Genomic DNA, 19,624 nt, shown 5'->3' with positions numbered 1-19,624 from the left:
GGCTACTGTTCAGTGCACTGGGCCAGATGGCAGGTCAGAACTAAGTTGTATGGACAGTCCTTGGATACAAACAGAGGAGCTAGAATATTGATTGCAGCTGAGTGTAGGCTGGAGGCAGAAAGCAAGAGAAGCTGTTGCAAATGTGGCCCTAAGAGGACGCAGAGAGACAGAGCTTCATGTGCTCAGAGCTTGATGGAGATTCACATTGAGCTATTTCTGAGTGAGGAGATGGCCTGCTGTTTCTACTGTGTTCAGGGAAGACTTTTTGTAGATCTTTGTAAATAAACTAGATTACACCAAAGAATAAACCTGACTCACATCACCTCTTCCTAACAGATACAACCCAGCAAAGCCCTAAATGTTGGCTGACCACTTGAGCCAGAGGGGCAACAATATAATACAGTAAGATAGGATATAGGGTAGCCAAAGTGGAATAGTTCTACAAGGTATAATTTTGGACCTTGCATAGTATTCCACTGGTGTAGAAAGTTTTTTTTGCCTATAAAAATCTCCCTGTTTTCCTCACAGGGAATCTCAGGGAAATTCCATCCCCCGTATTGCTTTTATTTTTCATGAACCTGATAACTTTGGGGTATTAGTTTTGCTCAAACTTTTCATTAATCTCATTGAAGAATATCAGCAGCTCTTTACTCGTAAAGGTAAGGGCTCCGGTGGTTCCTCCAAAAATCCACTGCTGTCAGACTGGCAGCTGTTTGTTCTTGACACCAGTACTTCTGCAGGGAGAAAAGTTGGGGAGAGAAGAAAGAGATTCAAACAGCAAGCCAGGATAAAAATCAGTAAATGCTTCCCATTAGATTCTACAGTGTGTGGACTTTAAATGTTCATTCCTGTGCTAAGTATATTCCTGGTCCTAGCAGTATTGCTCTGAATCCAGTTATATGTCTACAACTAGAAAGAACTACAAAGTGAGCCCAGCGTAGCTGCAAATACCAGGGCAGGCATCGATTTAACAACAGGTATAATCACCACCTGTAAGTTCCATTTTACATATGTGTAAAACAAATATTATCATCTGAACACTCGACATAAACCAATCTAAATAGTCAATAAACAGCTTGTCCTATTGCTTCGTTATTTCACTTGCTAAAATTGTTGACTTTTGACTGTCTCAAATGTGAAATTTCAGAACTATTAACTGTTGTCTGTAACCTATCATTTAAATCAGCTTCTGTACCAGATGACTGAAGGATAGCTAATGTGATGCCAATTTTTAAAAAGGGCTCAAGAGGTGATCCCGGCAATTACAGGCCTGTAAACCTGACTTCAGTACCAGGCAAACTAGTTGAAACTATAATAAAGAACAATATAGTCAGACATATAGATGAACATAATTTGTTGAGGAAGAGTCAACATGATTTTAGTAAAGGGAAAGCATGCCTCACCAATCTACTAGAATTCTCTGAGGGGGTCAACAAGCATGTGGACCAAGGGGATCCAGTGGATATAGTGTACTTAGATTTTCAGAAAGCCTTTGACACGGTCCCTCACCAAAGGCTTTTATGCAAAGTAAGCTGCCACAGGATAAGAGGGAAGGTGCTCTCATGGATTGGTAACTGGTTAAGATAGGAAACAAAGGGTAGGTATAAATGGTCAGTTTTCAGAGTGGAGAGAGGTAAATAGTAGTGTCTCCCAGGGTTTGTTCTGGGACCAGTCCTATTCAACATATTCATAAATGATCTGGAAAAAGGGGTAAACAGTGAGATAGCAGAATTTGCAGATGATACAAAATTACTAAAGATAGTTAAGACCCAGGCAGACTGCGAAGAGCTACAAAAGGATCTCTCAAAACTGGGTGACTGGACAACAAAATGACAGATGAAATTTAATGTTGATAAATACAAAGTAATGCACATTGGAAAGCATAATCCCAACTATACATATAAAATGATGGAGTCTAAATTAGCTGTTACCACTCAAGAAAGAGATCCTGGAGTCATTGTGGATAACTCTCTGAAAACATCCACTCAATGTGCAGCAGCAGTCAAAAAAGTGAACAGAATGCTGGGAATAATTAAGAAAGGGATAGATAATAGGACAGAAAATATCATGTTGTCTCTATATAAATTCATGGTACACCCACATCCTGAATACTGTGTGCAGATGTGATCGCCCCATTTCAAAAAAGATATATTGGAATTGGAAAAGGTGCAGAAAAGGGCAACAAAAATTATTAGGGACATGGAATGGCTTCCATATGAGGAGAGATTAATAAGACTGGGACTTTTCAGCTTGGAAAAGAGACGGCTAAAGGGCAATGATTGAGGTCTATAAAATCATGACTGGTATAGGGAAAGTAGATAAAGAAGTGTTGTTTACTCCTTCTCATAACACAAAAACTAGGGGTCAGCAAATGAAATTAATAGGCAGAAGGTTTAAAACAAATAAAAGGAAGTATTTCTTCACACAATGCACAGTCAACCTGTGGAACTCCTTGCCAGAGGATGTTGTGAAGGCCAAGACCATAACAGGGTTCAAAAAAGAACTAGATAAAGTCATGGAGGATAGGTCCATCAAAGGCTATTAGCCAGGGTGGGCAGGGATGGTGTCCCTAGCCTCTGTTTGCCAGAAGCTGGGAATGAGCGACAGGGGATGGATCACTTGATGATTACCTGTTCTGTTCATTCCCTCTGGGGCACCTGGCACTGGCCACTGTAGGAAGACAGGATACTGGGCTAGATGGACCCGTGATCTGACCTAGTAGGGCCATTCTTATGTTCTTATTCTTAGGTCAAAGTAGGATTGAATGCCAAGGCAGAATGGGGTTTCCAGGAGTGGAGTCATTCTAGACTTACTCCAGGCAACAATTTGGATCCAGCCCAGCCTCCCAACAGCTACATAATCCTCCCTTCTGTCTAACACACCACTTCCCACAACCTGTGGAAATTAACCATTTTCATCCCATCGCATGTGAAGCTAGTTACCTAAGGGTTAAATCACTGTCCGAAAAGCCAGGACAAGAAAAATCAATAGTCATTTTTGTGCATTAAGAAACAAAAAGCAGGAACACAAAAGGATGCTTTCACCCAATAGCCTACAATGAAATGTGTTACATATATTCCATTTTGACGCTTGAACTAATAAAGGGTGGAAAACATTTGTAAATGAAGGCAATTGTAAAAGCAAGACCAGACCATTGGTTAAATATTACAAATTCATAAACTGTAGTATCTGTCTTCTTGTCACTAGCAGATAAACTATCAATTCAGCAGTTGTTGCCTCATTTCTGATGGGAATTGCCGGCTTGTATCCCGCACAATCAATAATTTGCATCAAGATTGCTCCCAAATTTCTGTTTTATGGGTGGTCTCCAAATCACTGTTCAACTTCTCCCATGAGAAAAATATTCCACCACTTCTCTAAACTTTTTTTTACAAGATGTTTCAATTACCCTTTGCACCTTAGCCAGCTGCTGCTGCTGATGTATTCTGCTGTCCTACATCCATTCACATTTATCAATAAAGAAACAAAAGCAGAGCATCATTTTTAAATGTAGTAATTTTTCAGTTGCTGTATTCCCAATCTGCATTCGACTCAAACTGATGTTTTATATGAGAAAGACTCCCTATCTCAGATAGGGTCAGTCTACTGTAAGTTTGGAAATTCACACTGCTGTTAGAAGAACATATTAGTTCATGTTACCTGTATTTGTTTGGGAGTGGTGGTGATTAAGATGTTTATTCTTCTGCTGTTGCATGCAGGCTTTATAGGCAACTCATTGCTATTGGGAGTTACATGGAGGAATCTTCTGAAAATTAATAGATTAGACCTTTTAGCCCCACCCCCATCTACCAAGTTTGTTGTAACCATGTCATCACACTCTTGTATGACCCAATTTCCAACAGATTGCATTGAATTGCATCCACCCAGCACTTTTTCCACAACACAGCCATCAAATATTCAATCATGTTTGCACATCACCACTTACTATGCTACTTACCCTTGTTTGTATCCATGAAAAATCTAAGAGTCCCTGAAAGGCGTGCACACAAGACGCACCAGCCAGATGTGAAGCAATGCACTGTGGGATAACTTTAATGCACAAGAGGATAGAAGACTGGTTGAGCTGTCTACAGATCAAAATACAGCATTACAACCTAACTACAGAAAGACTGTAGGCAAGGGTTACACATGCCTAGCTGCCATGATTTCCAAACAATGTATTAACTATGTTGGGTGTGGAGACAGAGCCAACCACATCACTAAGTGGTTACAAACTGTGATATAGACAAAGCATTAATGTCCATTTTGAGTTCAGATTCCATCTTCTACTGTTTTGTAGTTTATTTAAATAAAAACTCTTTAGGACTGTAGTTTGAAAGTACCCATGGCTTGTTTAGGATAGAATGGGGTGCGGGGAGGAAAGAACTCCATGTTCAGGTCAGGTTACGTCAAATCACTGAAGTGACATACTTATTGCAGAAGTTCTATAAGTAAAGACAGAAAATTTTGAAAAGATGAGACTTTCTCTCTTGTTGGTCAGCTACTCAGGTTTTTCCTTTGCTTTCATTCAGGCCAATATCTCTTTTTCTTCAGTGAGAGTCTGCCTATGACAAGACTACATAAAATCTGTATATGAAACTCAGGGTACGGGCTCAAGTTGAGGACGGACTTTTTTTAAAAAAGAGATTACTGAACCATTTCCAAACCATTTTAACTTACATATCATGCATTTGGGAGAACTGGGATGCATTATTATTTTGGGGAAGAGGGGTTGCCTTGCAGTCTGTGGGCTTGGTAAAAGGTGAAAAAAAAAGTTAGAATCATAGAACCATAGGGCTAGAAGGGACCGCAAGGGTTACCTCTGCCAAGATGCAGGATTTGTTGTGTCTAAAAAACATCCAAGACAGATAACTATACAGCCTCCTTTTGAAAACTTCCAGTGAAGGAACTTCCATGACTTCCCTGGGCAGTCTGTTCCATTGTCCTACTGTTCTTACAGTTAGGAAGTTTTTCCTGAGATTTAATCTAAATTTGCTGTGCCATAGTTTGAACCCATTGCCTCTTGTACCGCCCTCTGCGGCAAGAGCACAAACTTTTCTCCATCTTTCTTATGGCAGCCTTTCAAGTATTTGAAGACCACTATCATGTCCCCCATCAATCTCCTCCATTTCCAAACTAAACATACCCAGTTCCTTCAGCCTTTGCTCTTATGGCTCCATCCCTTTGATCATCTTTATCACTCACCTCTGGATCCTTTCCTGTTTCTCTACATCCTTTCTATACCTTGGTGACCAAAATTCAACACAATACTCCCGGTCAGGCCTAACCAGTATTGAGTAGAGTGGTACTATCACCTCCCGTGACTTGCAGGCTATGCTGCTGCTAATGTAACCTAAAATTGCATTTGCTTTAAGTAACTATTATGAGGTAGCTGACTCCATGTGAAACATCACTTGGCACTTACTGTAGACATAGTTTAACACCTTTACACTTGAGTGAGTAGTTGGAAAATGTCCACCCTTTGGTCCCTGTGCTGTGGGTCAACTCTAGGCATATGCACCACTTCAATTCCACTTCAACCTTCAAAACAGGGCTGATAAGTGAGCCCTCAGTTGAGGATATGCCTTATGCTGGCTCTCTGCACAGCAGTGGATTTTACTTCCCATGAACACTGTGGTAACTAACTTTCTTGCCAACGATAACTGTAAAAGTATTTAGTGGCTACCACTATAACCAAGCTGTTAGCGTTTCAATACATTCTCCGTTATCATATATAATAATGCTGGCCTACACTAGGACACTTTGATAGCCCCTTAAATCAGAATTACTCGGTACACTAGCTTTCTCTCAAGCATACAGATTGAGTAGTCAAGATAATTTGGCCGATTCCACATTAAACTTTCTCAACAATGGTTGAAGGTCACCCAAAGGGCACAAGTTGTTGCCAGCAATGGTCATTCTCCTAGGGCTGGTCTACACTAAAGTTGTAAATTGACCTAAATTATGCTACTTCAGTTATATAAGTTACGTAACTGAAGTCAACATAACTTAGGTCGACTTACACTGGTGTCAACACTGCACTGTGTTGATGGCAGATGCTCTCCCGCCAACTTACCTTATGCTCCTCAGGGAGCTAGAGTATAGACGTCAGTGAGAGAGTGCACTGCCATTGACTTAGCTTGTCTTCACCAGACCCACTAAAATCGACACCGCTGCATCAATTGCAGCAGTGCCGATTTAGGCATAAGTATAGCCAAGCCCCTAGTGTACAGACACTCCCAAACCTGCAGAGATTTTCAGCATGTATGCAGAGCTTAAAGGGGAGCTAAAGTGTGTTTCGAGAGGAGCTTTAGCCTCAGACCTTTTCTGAGGTATGAGTTAACGATTACAACGCAGGGAACTGTGCAGAGAACACATCTGGCCATGGTAGAAAGAGGAACTCTGAGAATTTTCCCCAAAAATGCTAAAAAGCCTTGGCTCTTAGCCTTGCTGTGATAGCTCAGATTAGGATGGTTTTGCTATTAAATACCATTTCTGTTCTACAAGAGTTGTAAATAAAAGTAGATTAGGATAATTTATTAATCCTGTCGCTGCTCCACACCTATTTAGTCTCCGATAAGAAAGACTGCTTTCCAGGTCCCAAAGCTCATTAACCACTCAGAGCCTACTTTATCAGTTTAATTCAGTCCAATAGTTTCATAAAGAGACTTAATCTTCCCATTTTTGGGGGTGCAGTGGATACAGTACTTTCCAAATTCAGCAAATACACAACTGGGCTCCAGTTCTGAGTTCAGCTGCAAGTTCTGTCACTGGTTCTCTGTTGACCTTGTGCAAGACACTTAACCTCTTTGTGACCTGGTTTCTAATCGAGTGAATATTTAACTTACCTCAAACTGATGTTGTGTTTAATAATGCAAATAATGCTGGGTGAATGCAGCAAAAAAGTATCCAGTACTATTCACATGAATTTTAAAACAAATTTGCTTGGGCCATGATCATACCTCGTTTGTCTTTCATGAGCATTTGAATACTTAAGATTTATTGGCACAAATATTCATAATTTTCAAAGCTGGATGAATAAGTATTTGAAGAAACTGAATTTTAAATTCACACATGTAAAAATACACATTAAAGTGCTCACCTGCTCATCCAGTCACAAAAGAGAAACAATACGAGGTGACTTATCTGCCCAACAACAAGTAAGCAATGTGGCTCAAACTGTAAATATGTGTGATCAACCCACACAGAGTACATTTTTCTAAAAAATATCCAGCACATATATTTGAATAATAAATACATTCCGAGAAACAGAGATCATGGTTATTTTGTAAGGGGGGAAAAAAGGCTGAAGGAGTCATTCTGAATTATTCACTCAGCTTTATTTGTAAGGCACTTTGCAGTCTTTCACACAAAACTCTCAAGGTCTTTGCATAGTTATAAATCATGACTTTCTCCTCATCTAGGCCCAATTCAGCAGGATACTTAAGCATATGCCTAACTCTAAGCAGCGACTAGTCCCAGTGCAACTATGGTAAGCTACCACTGTGGTGAGAGTCAAGTGTCCTGCAGGTATTACATGGTGGTGGTGGATCTTGAATGGCAACATTTGATTATAGATTGGATGTTCTCGTTTCTAAAAAAGTATATATATATATATATATATATATATATATATATATATATATAAAACCAAACAAGGATGGAAACAAATTACAGTGACTTGTAAAAAATCAGAGCTCAGGTTTTAAACTGACTTTAGGTGCCTAACTTAGGCACTTAAATCCATATATAAGTCACTTTTATTAAGAAGCCTATCTTCAAAGGTGCCAAATATCAAAACTCTAACAGAAGAAATTGGGCATAGGCACTGACTCCGTGGGTGCTCTGGGGCTGGAGCACCCACGGGGAAAAATGGTGGGTGCTGAGCACCCACTGGCAGCCCCTTGATCAGCTCCCTGCCACCCAACCCCAGCGCCTCCTGCCTGCCACAATCAGCTGTTTTACAGCGTTCAGAAGGCTCTGGGAGGAGGGTGAGGGGGTAGGAGTGAGAACAGGGCGCGCTTGGGGGAGGGGGGCAGAACTGGGTGGGAAGAGGTGGGGCAGGGATGGAGAGGGGGCGGGGGCGGGGCTGGGGGGGGTCAAGCACCCCCTAGCACTTTGGAAAGTCAGCACCTGTGAAACTGGGAGTTTGGCACCCCTCCCCGCACCATAACCTACTTAAGGCAGGTCACTTTAGGTGCCTGACTTTAGGTACAAAGTTTGAAAATGTCAGTCTTAATATTTACCCGCAGGAGTGCACCTCATGATGTCAAGACACAACACTGTGGTACCTAAAATTCAGGTTTTTGTCTTGAAGGACAAAAGAGTCTACTAAAGTTAGAGCTCTATTAACTTTGGAATAGGTACTGACTATGCCTCATTTATACCCCCCAACCCTATCGACAACACCTGATGTTGCAGATTATTGTGGTGTCTCTGCCCCATCTATGTACTGTAATACCATTGGCTAGGTCTGTATGTCATCTTTCTCCACAATACAACCTCACCTACAGCATCTATCAACAGGAAATTCCTACCCAGTTATGTCCCACTACTTCCAAACCAACCTGCTAGATCAGGGCTGAGTAGATCCGATTATTCTTATTAGTTATTTGTATTGCTATAGTGCACAGGAGCTCCAGTCAAAGACCAGGAGCCCACTGCACCAGGCACCGTACAAACAACAAAAATACTGTCCCGGCCTCAAAGAGTTTGCAGTCTAAGTGTGAGATGAGAGATAACAGATGGATATAGACAGACCGATGGGGAGACTACAAGGAAACCATGAGACAATATTGCTCAGCACGATAGGCAGGGAGCTCAGTGCAACTACTAACCCAACTGCTATGAGCACATCATTTGGAGAAGGTTAAAGTAACTAGAATAAAGGATAAAGAGTCACCTGTATCTGGACTGATTGATACTCCACATAATTCTGTTCCCCGAACTGCTACAACCAAATCTAGTAAAACTCCCCTGGAATAGTTACCCCTTGTCAGATATACAGTGGGCTTCCAAGTATTATCTGAGCAGAGGACTCTTTGCAGTCCATTGGATTTTTGCACAGTACAAGAAAATATTTCATCTAAGCATCTGGATGCAAAACAAAAATATAAACCGCTTACAAATGAGCTTATGGGTCCTCAGGTATGCAGGGCTAGCCCACAACATTTTGGCACCTGAGGCGGGGAGCTCAAATGACGCCTCCATGCCCTCTTGCTTGGGCCAAAACTTTGAAAGGTGTCAATTCTTCCTTCTTCCTGTTCTACTGCTCTCATGGTACTGCTCTGCTACCTACCCCAATAAAGGAGAACTACCGACTTAAAATGCCTTGTTCAAAAATTTTAAGTAACACTTTACTTTCAAACGCCTGAACAGCAAATGTAACTTTTCTTGTCTGCATAGTAAACACTGGCATTTTTATCTGTTTGAATGATCAAGATCGTGCTTTCTGTGCCTTCTTGTCTGCAAAGATTTGAACTGCTTCCTGAAGGTCCACAGTCTGGGCCAGCTCATGCTCTACTGAGATGGCTGCAAGGCCGGCCAGCCTCTCCTGTGTCATTGTGGAGTTTTTATTAACTTCATCTTGGAGAAGCTGCATTCTCCACTGGCAACTGTTACAGGAAGTGTTAGAAGTATGCACAGAGCAACAAACGCATTTGGAAAGAGGCTGGTCATCTTATTTGTATACATATATTCCAGAACAGCCTTTGGAGTTGATCCTACTGAAATGTATCTTGAAAGGGCTTTCAGTTCATCACTTAAATCACTCACATCAATATCATGCATGTCATCATGTGTCAACATTGTCTCTAGTGCCCTGCATTGCTGGTGTAGGTCTTCTTCAGGTATAGTGAGGAGTTTTGGAATATCATACAACATCCCAAATATACTGCTGTGTTCCTTGAGCTGCATGAAACGTTCTTCAACTGACTGTATTGCACAATCTAGCACCTGGTTAAAGAATTCAACTTTGAATGGTTGTTTGGGGGTCTCTTATGGGATTATCCCATGCCTCGTAATCAAAATGTCTTCTTCTTCGGTGACTCTTGTATTCTTGAATGGGTGGGAAAATAGCTTCAGTGTGAAGTTTCTCTACCAAGTTCTGTACACTCTTCAGAACATTTTGAAATCCCTCATCTGACCAGTAAGACTGTAGGTATGACTTTGCTTTGTCCAGTTGTTCCATTGCTCCAGATATATTAAGGTCAACACCTTGGAGTCTCTTGCTTACAACATTTATTTCAAACAATATATCATGCAACAACACTAAGCCACACAGAAATTTGAAGTAATGTATGTTTCTGGTGATTCCATTTCCCTCTGCCACTGTTCTCCCACGAACAGTTCCTGTCATAGCATTATCTTCCATAATGGCAACTATGGCATCATCTATCTTCCCAATTTAGTGTTTCATAGGCTTTATCACCTCCACTTGACTTTCCCATTGTGTGGCATTCAGTGGGTTCAGTGTCCGAGGGGATGTTCCCAGATGTTTCTTCAAAATTTGCCATTGAGTTGATGCAGAGAAAAATACATAAATGCTTTGAATTACATTAAAAAAATTCAGCAGCCTCACTAGAAGCTGATGCTGCATCACTGACCACTAAGTTCAACGAATGAGAACTGAGTGACAAAAAAAACTTGAGGGTTTAACTCTTGGATTCATGTCTGCACTCCTCTGTTCTTTCCTCTCATGTTGGCACCATTATCGGAGCCCTGACCTCTCATGTCAGCTATCGCAATTCCCGTATCTTCCAGCTTTTTAAGAAGCACATTTGTCATACCAGCTCCTGTAGTATCATCAATGATAATAAATTCTAGAAAATGCTCTCTGACAGTCACTATTGTAGGGACATTTTCACTAGGTTCTATTGTTGTTACAAAACGCACCATTAAAGTCATTTGTTCCGTATGGCTGATGTCAGGTGTGCAGTCCAGAATAACAGAGTAATAGCTTGCTGACTTCAGGTCTGCCACAATCTTCTGTTTGACTTTTGTTGCCAGTAACTGTATGATCTCATTTTGAATTGTTTTTCCAAGGTAGTGGTGTGTGTACATTTCTTGGGTGGTAACTCTTCTTAGATGCTCCTGAAGTACAGCATCAAACTCAGCCATCAGTTCCACAATTTTAAGGATGTTTCCACTGTTTGGCACATACAGCTGATCTGAAGTGCCATGCAGTGCTATGTTTTGGGTAGCAAGCATTCTCACAATGGCAATGAGCCTTTTCAGAACATTTTGCCAGTAAAGAGACTCTGATGCAATCTTCTCTTGATGCTGATCATCTATGGTGGCCTTTAACCTTAGTCTCATCTCAAGCTCTTTCCACCTACGGAATGCTCTCTGGTGATTTGCTGCCTTCTCATGGATGCATCCTTTGTTCCTGTAGAACCCAATGTGGCTGGAACATGAGACTGGAAGAGTTTGTAACAAAAACAGTATGCAGCATTCTGGGTTTTTGAGTACATAAGCCATGGCCCCTCCACTTTGTCACCATTGGGGATTTCATGCCAGTAATGTGTTGGATGGAAACTTCTATTTTCATTGTCTTTGGGGAACATGAAGTTTTTCACTTGCTGTGGCCCATGCAGTACAAGGAAGTCCCTCAGGCTACTGCTCAAGTGGATCATCTACACTTAAGGAACTAAACTCAGCAGCAGCTGTTTCTTGCACCTCTGCCACACTCTTCTCTGATCTACACTTTTCTTCAGGAATGTGCATGGTTACATCCATTTGAGATGGAGATATGGATGCTGCAGTAGCTGCCAGGTCACCTGCACTCTGACTAACTGGAAGATCAGGCATCTCCTCACCACTCACATCCTCACTGGGACCGGACGGCTCACCGTGAACATTTGTGTCTATGTATGTCAGGAGAGCTCCTCCCTGCTTAGCTAGAAAAGCTTCCTTTGCTTTCTTTCTGTTTCTGAATGGTGCCCCAGAGGGGCATTTTCTTCTTTCACCCATGACTGCTGTTCTGTGCCAGCTATAGTGGCCCTCAACACTCAATTGAAGGGGACAAATAAGCAGGCTGGTAGTAGGGCCTGAGTGAGGAAAGATATCAGTGTCTTAAGGCCCTAACTGGCTCCTACTACTTCAGTTGACTGCCTGTTCTCCTCAAGTGGGTTCAGGGAAGCAGCAGGAAACAGGAAGCTCCCTGAGAAGCTGGTGTTAATCAGTCTAGGCTCCTGGGGGTGCTAGAGAGGTACATAAGAGGCTCCTCCTCCTCTCTCTCCCTTCAGCTCCTACTGCTTTCTGTTATTCCCTCTCACCTTTTCTCCTGCTTGCCTGTTATGTCTCTTGTGCCCTCCTTCCTCCAGCACAGCACTCCACCATCTCTCTGCATCTAGAGCAGAGAGAATATATGTGCACCAGCAGCAGACACAATTTTCTACACAGTTTGGTACCTGAGGCGGACGCCTCAGTTCACCGCCACATGGTAAGGCCAGCCCTGCAGATATGTGACCAAAATGTCTTGGCTAACCTATGCTGCACATCTGCAGGGCAGCTCCACATCACTGCCAAAATGGGGGAGTGCGAAACTGCCACAATTGCACATTCTGCCTTTATTCTAAAGAGCTGTTTTTCATCTGTTCTGATTACCAATATCCATGCCATGCACACTTAGTGTCACTGAAATACAAAACAGCACGTTTATGATTCAAATATATTTTCTGAAGCATTTAAAAGCTTTATTTTCCCCACTGCAGATGTAAATATGTACAGATTAGATGGTGCTAGCAAATCTTTGTTCATATTTACTTTTTAAATAGAAACAATATGAGGCCCAATTCTACAACCCTCCCTCATGTTTATAGTCTGTCGCCTTCTAGGAATGCCCATTTCAATCGCCATATGACTTAGACCTGACAAACAGAACAACATGCAGCAGCATAGGAGAATGATCACCAGGTGGCAGCAGCAGACAAACCATAACTTCAGTTTTCAGTGCTGGAATAAATTACAATTTTCATTAATGCCCTTCCACTGATCTTTGTTTTAAACAAAACTATAGTAGAAGTTAGATAAATCTTCTTATCTGAAATCCACATTATAGGAAACTGGGTTATGTGCCCCACGATGCATTAGTTACATCTTATTCAAAATGCAGGTTAGATAGATAAATTCCATGTCCTCTGTTCCATTTGGATTAAGTAAGATTCTTGTTTAAATTAGCATACACAGTATTACAGAATCATAGTGTTAGAAGGGACCACAAGGGTCATCTAGTCTAACTCCCTGCCAAGATGCAGGATTTGTTGTGTCTAAAAACCATCCAAGTCAGATGGCTGTCCAGCCTCCTTCTCAAAACCTCCAGTGAAGGAGTTTCCACTCCCTAGGCAGTCTTTTCCATTGTCCTACTATTTTTACAGTTAGAAAGTTTTTCCCGAGATTTAATCTAAATTTCTCCATCTTTTTTATGGCAGCCTTTCAAATATTTGAAGACCGCTAACATGTCCCCCCCATCAATTTCCTCTTTTCCAAACTATCCAGTTCCTTCAGCCTTTGCTCATATGGTTTGCAATCCATCCCTTTTATCATCTTTGTCACTTGCCTCTGTATCCTTCCCATTTTCTCTACATCCTTTCTATGCATTGGTGATCAAAATTGGACACAGTACTCCAGCTGAGGCCTAAGCAGCTCTGGACAGAGCAGTACTGTCACCTCCCGTGACTAGCAGGCTATGCCTCTGTTAATGCAATTTAAAATTGCATTTGCTTTTTTTGAAAAATCATTGCACTGTTAACTCATGTTGAAGTTGTGATCCACCACGTATTACCGGTAACATAGAAAATCCTGTACCAAACACAATTATTATTATTATTTATTTGCATTTTGGTAATGCGTAGGAGCCCCAGTCATAGGCAAGATCCCCGTTGAGCTAGGGGCTGTACAAACACAGAGAAAAGTGACAGTTCCTGCCATCAGAGAGCTTATAACAAGAACAGAAAACTTCAAGGCACCCAGGGTCCCCAGAGATGTTGCTGTATAATTATTCTACTTTTACCAAAGAAGAACCCTCTTACCCTCCTTCTCAAACTGTCTGGCCTGTTTTTCTTTCTGTAGTCACCGATAACACTGATACATCTAAGATGTGATGTACATTTTCAGTTATATGGTGCCTATATTGTAGATAATTGTGCAATTTTCTCTCCTGTTTCTGCCTCCCACTGTACATGCTATTATTTATTATCACATGTTTTTATAAGGCACCCATCCCTCTGGTATAGGGGCACGCTTCACATAACTTGAAAAGGGACTATATTTTCCACATATAAGGAACAAAATGTATTTAGTTATTTTGATTTAAAAGTGATTATCCCGGGCGCTAAGCATTTCATAAGATTAAATCAGGCAGGATAAAAATAAATGTATAAAACATCCTGTAAGCTAGCCATGTAACATCCACAGAATAACTAGCACATCACCATAGCCCTCAGCCTTCAACCTATTCCCACCCAAAACACCTGAGAAATTAGGCACTTTGCATCATGTTCCTCATGAGCCCTATGCTTTAGAAAATAGTGAAATGGCTAGGGCTCTCTCTATCTCTAAGAGCACATGCTTTCATAGCTCACATTTAGTAGAAAGCCTTGGTGAGGAGCAGAACTGGGTGAAAAATTTCTCTAGAACAACTTTTTAAATGAAGAAAAGTATGTTTTTCTATAAAAAACAAATGAACGTATTCCCTTGTGTGTTTTCCAACCCCCACCCCCGAATTGGAGAAGAAAAATTTAGATGAAAATGGAAAAAATGTTGTTTAATTAAAAAAATTTATGGGGAAAAAATATTTCTCAACAATCTCTAGTGAACAAAATGTTGCAATTTACTAGAAAGGCCAGAACTGAGTTCTGCAAACTTCAGAGGTGGGGGTTCTTTACTGACAATGCCTCATCTTTGGCTCCAGCAACCACACCTTTAAGGCAATTGGGTCAGAGTGAGAGAGTATTGTCTTTAAGGTATCAGGGGCTGGGGTCATTTTAGGTGTGATGATACTACCCAACACTTGGAATTTCACACATTTTCACTGGGAATAATCCAGGGCACAGGTGTGATATGCTTTGACAACCGATCTCACTCAGAGGGTAGGCAGCTGCTTTCTGCACTAGTCAGAGCAACTGAGTGGCTTTCTTGCTTAGTCATAAACAGACTGCATTGGCAAGTCTAGAAATAATGAAGGTGTGAATAAGCAATGTGAGATCTGCCTTTCAGAGAAAAGGGCATAATATTTTAGTTAGTGATGCATGATCAGAATTATTTCTAGCCATTGATACAATTTGGGAGTCTAAGAGAAGTGATTGATCTAGCTAAACCCTGAGATTACAGCCCACTTTGGCAATGGTCTTTTATCCTCCTTCAATTGACGGAACAGCTTCAGACTTTGCCAGGTCCTCCCAGTATTTTTCCTTGCCAGCCAGCATCACCTCCATCTTATTAGTGATTGAGCTTCAGCCAATTGGCTTTAATCCATCTTCCAATCCCTGCCAAACTTCGGGAGAGCCTGGTGATGGCTATGTCTGGTTCTGATGAAAATGAGATGTAGAGCTAAGTGTCATCAGCATACAGATGACATTGCAGATATTATTTCACAATCTCCCCAAGTGGCAACTGCATAGAGACATGAATAAAAAGAAATGACAGGACTGAACTCCTGTGGGATTCAACAGCCGAGTGCCCTGATGAAGGAGGAGGAGTCACTCGACACCATCCTATAGAATCACCCCAAACAGAATGAAAATTCCCCCCTTCCCTGTCAGGTCCAGTAACACTCTCTGCTAAACGGTATCAAAAACCTCTGAAAGGTCAGCATGGGTGTCTTGATGTGAAGTTCATCAGCCAAGGCTATTAGCTCTGTTTCCATGCTATAGTCCAGCCCGAAGCCTGACTAGAAGGGGATTTAAGGACTTCAGGATTTCGGATTAGACCCATCATGGCCTTCTCAATGATCTCAGCCAGAAAGAAAAGCCTCAGCATCGGCCCGCAGTTGACAAAGCTATGTTAATTCTTCGAGGCCGGGGCCATTTTTTGTTCTGTTTGTATGGCACCTAGCAAAACAGGGTCCTCGGACATGAATGGGGCTCATAGGCACAGTACAGATAAGTAACAACTTGTGTCCATTTTTTAAAGTATGTTTGACTACAGTTTGTTTGCAACTTCCCTGCAGCTTTCCCTCTCTGAAGGAGGGATTAGGTCCAAATCACAATAGCTTACAATAGCTTAAAAACCTCTAACTAGAATACTCCATAAGACTAATTTGGAGGGTGCGGGATGGGGCAGCACAGCAAATCCTTGTTCCTTGACCCAGTATCCACTTTGACCCTAGATCCACAGAGGTTGTTCAGAATCAGTCAGGACTTCTCTGTGAAGAACTTAAGTTCCTCAGAACAGAAAGATCCCACCCAGAAGAGTTCAGCATGTCCACAGTGGTCATCACAGAGGACAGGAAATCCCACCTATCTCCCAGAACAGCTATAGCAAAGTAACAGTAGTATAGAAAATATTTGGGACTAAGTCACTCCATTACGTCATGCTTACGCAGATATAATTCCACTGAAGTTAAGGGAATTACACCAATGTAAAACCCATGTAGCAGAGTGGAAAATCAGCCCCCTTTAGGTCACAGGCAACAAGATCCATCACTGGATTTCCACCAGCAATGCTCTAATTTCCTTCTCTCTCACCCCATCTATTGGAGGTCATTATTACACTAAGGTGACCTGTCAGGACTGTTCAGAAAGTGGGGACATTTAAGGACCACAGTGTAAATGGTCACAGAGTGACAGTTCTAGTGGTAACCAGGACTGTGAATTACCTCGTTACCCTTCTGCTGGCGAGAAGGAATCTTTCTTATGGTAGCTGGCTCTATGTTGTTACTATTTTGCTAAACACTAAGAATGATGAAAGGCAACAGGAATATCCTGATGCTAGCAGAAACACAGAAATAAATGTGGATTCCTTTCCCATTCTCGTGGTGGCATGGAGCAATCAATGCCATGCACGTTACAATGAAGAATAAACAGGATTCACACTGTTGGAACACAGTCAATTAAGAAAAATACTGATTGCATTCTGGAAATATTCCCATGGTGCCACACTGTATGTGGAGTTGGTGGGTAGGAGGAGTGAAGGTGTGATAATTAAAAGAATTGCTACTTGATAAGTCACAGGAGCTAATGCGTTAGCTTAGCATGCTGGGAAGCTAGAATGTTCCCAGCTGCTGCGAAGACGGAGTATAGTTTGATCCCTGGCACCATTAGTTGGGATAAGATGAATCACAAATGTGAGTTTCCATGACACAGTGTGCCAGATGGAGGTGGTTACTTCTCTGATTGATTGCCTCTTGGGCTACAAAGAGGTTTTCCAGCAGGCTAATGCCTTTATGTTGGCACACAACCTTCAGGGATCAGCAGGTCCTTCTTTGGTCAATACTACATTGGAATCCTTGCATAGCAATAGTGTGGCTCCCCTAATGGGGAAAGGCATTGAGGAGTAAAGAAGAAAGAAGTGGGAGTGAACGAATACAAAAATAAACCTCAGTTCCCTTGCATCCATAATAGACGTTGTTGCAAATGAATCTTCAGACACGTGCTGAGTTAACGGGCATGAACAACACCGAAACATCCTTTAGTTAAACCCAATACTTTACAAAGGCTAATTGAAAACGGAAGGAACGATGGGGGTCTAGAGAGAGAGAACAGCTCTATTGTCAAGTATCGAATATGAAATCCCTGCAACAGATGAGTTTGCAAGCCTGCACCTCATCAGGGCAAAGATACAGTGAAGTTATTTCCCTCAGAACGCAACAGCACCAGTCCCTTGCACTGCCCAGCCAGCTTTCTCAACTGTGAGCTTTAGAATATAAACAGCCAATAAGTAAGAGCAATAACTATAGCTTCCTGCTGGGAGCTAACTCTGCCTGTCATGCATTTGCTGGGTCCTAATACAGGACAGTGAATAAAGCTTCATTACAGAACAATGGAGTTAGCTGCCAGAGCCTACAGATTTGAATAAACAACAAATAAGCAACATCTGCTCCAGCATATGTGTATGGTAAAAAAAAAAAAGTCACAAAATAAAAGAATTTGTAAATGCCAAAAGCAACACTAAACTGCCAGTGCTACTGTAGAGCGAATTTTTAATTGCACATGCATACGGGCAGGCTGTGGGTATTAGTCTCACATATGTCTGGTTGCTGCCAACCTGGGAGTATAGATGAATTTAATTAAATAAGGATTATCCCTTCTCCCCAGTACAATTACTTATTTATAACAATGATAAAATTGCCTAATAAAAAATTGTAATTTTTTTTTAAAAACAGAGCTAGAAAACACTGTTTTCCTTGTAAGTCATTCAGGGATGTTTGGGGGTTTGAGTGTCTTTTAAAATTAAGTCTCAGCATTCTGCCAAAAGAGAAAAGAAGAAGAAGAAAAAAGCCTTATCATAAAGCCTGCTGCATTTAAACAGCCAAAATCTACATTATGGAGAAATATAAAGTAGGCATGCAGCAGACAGGGAATTAGCTTTCATGGGGAGTGTAGAAATTAAGCAATTGGACTAAAATTGAGGCCAGTCTACAGAGCCAAGGGAAAAGACCATTTAGGTCAAGTATTTCAATAAGTCACCCATTTCTAATATGCTTCATTTATGCAAAATACTCTGTTGCTCTGTTGCTTACTTCTTCAGCACGTAGCATTACATCCAAAGGTAATGGAGTGGAACAGCTTCCATTCCATCCCTGTTTTCAGGTACTTGTAACTTACGTTTCTTACAATAGATCCTGCTGGCCAACCGAGAAAGAGATCCCATTGGGCTAGTTACTGTACAAACACAGTAACAGACAGTCCTTGCCCCCAAAGAGATTACAATCTACATTAGCATTCACTTTTGGAGCTGATGTTTTCCATAATTAGGTTCCTATTTGGCAAAGCACTTCAGCACGTGGCTTTAACCATGTGCTTAAGTCTATCCCTGTCCTGGAATGCACTTAAGGACATACTTAACTTTAAATACATGTTTCAGTTCATCACTATTCAATTTAAGTTAAGCATATACTTAAGTGCTTTGCTGAATTGGGGCCTTAAGGTTAGATCCACAAAGGGGACTTAGACTCAGTGGTACAATGTTCTAGGTACCTTGCCCCCAGTGGAATCCACAGTTCTGAGTTAGGTACCTAAATAGATGAGAGGATCTGGACCTACATTGTCTTCTTTGAAATTAAGACAAGTGTCAGTAATACCATAACAACAGAGAAAGACCAGAATTTAAATCACATGCTGAAATAACATTTTGGAACTACACCTTGTGTCACAAACATTAGTACAGGTGTAGGCAACCTATGGCACGTGTGCCAAAGGCGGCACACAAGCTGATTTTCAGTGGCACTCACACTGCCCGGGTCCTGACCACCATTCCGGGGGGCTCTGCATTTTAATTTAATTTTAAATGAAGCTTCTTAAACATTTTTAAAACCTTATTTACTTTACATACAACAATAGTTTAGTTATATATTATAGACTTCTAGAAAGAGACCTTCTAAAAATGTTAAAATGTATTACTGGCACGCGAAACCTTAAATTAGAGTGAATAAATGAAGACTCGGCACACCACTTCTGAAAGGTTG

General features: G+C 41.3%; 1 protein-coding gene across 1 annotated transcript in view; it reads right to left on the bottom strand.

Annotated features, from left to right (window-relative positions):
- Positions 1–19,624, bottom strand: part of ITPRID1 (ITPR interacting domain containing 1) — a 61,498-nt gene that overhangs the window by 15,469 nt on the left and 26,405 nt on the right. The window contains exon 10 of the mRNA XM_039525194.1: positions 652–734. Within this exon, the coding sequence (XP_039381128.1) occupies positions 652–734 (83 nt within the window). The remainder of the gene's footprint in view (positions 1–651; positions 735–19,624) is intronic.

The sequence above is a fragment of the Mauremys reevesii genome, linkage group 2 (genome assembly GCF_016161935.1).
Source record: "Mauremys reevesii isolate NIE-2019 linkage group 2, ASM1616193v1, whole genome shotgun sequence".
Lineage (NCBI taxonomy): Eukaryota > Metazoa > Chordata > Testudines > Geoemydidae > Mauremys > Mauremys reevesii.
The sequence above is the reverse complement of the archived record's forward strand: the minus strand, read 5'-3'. Positions and strand labels throughout refer to the sequence as shown.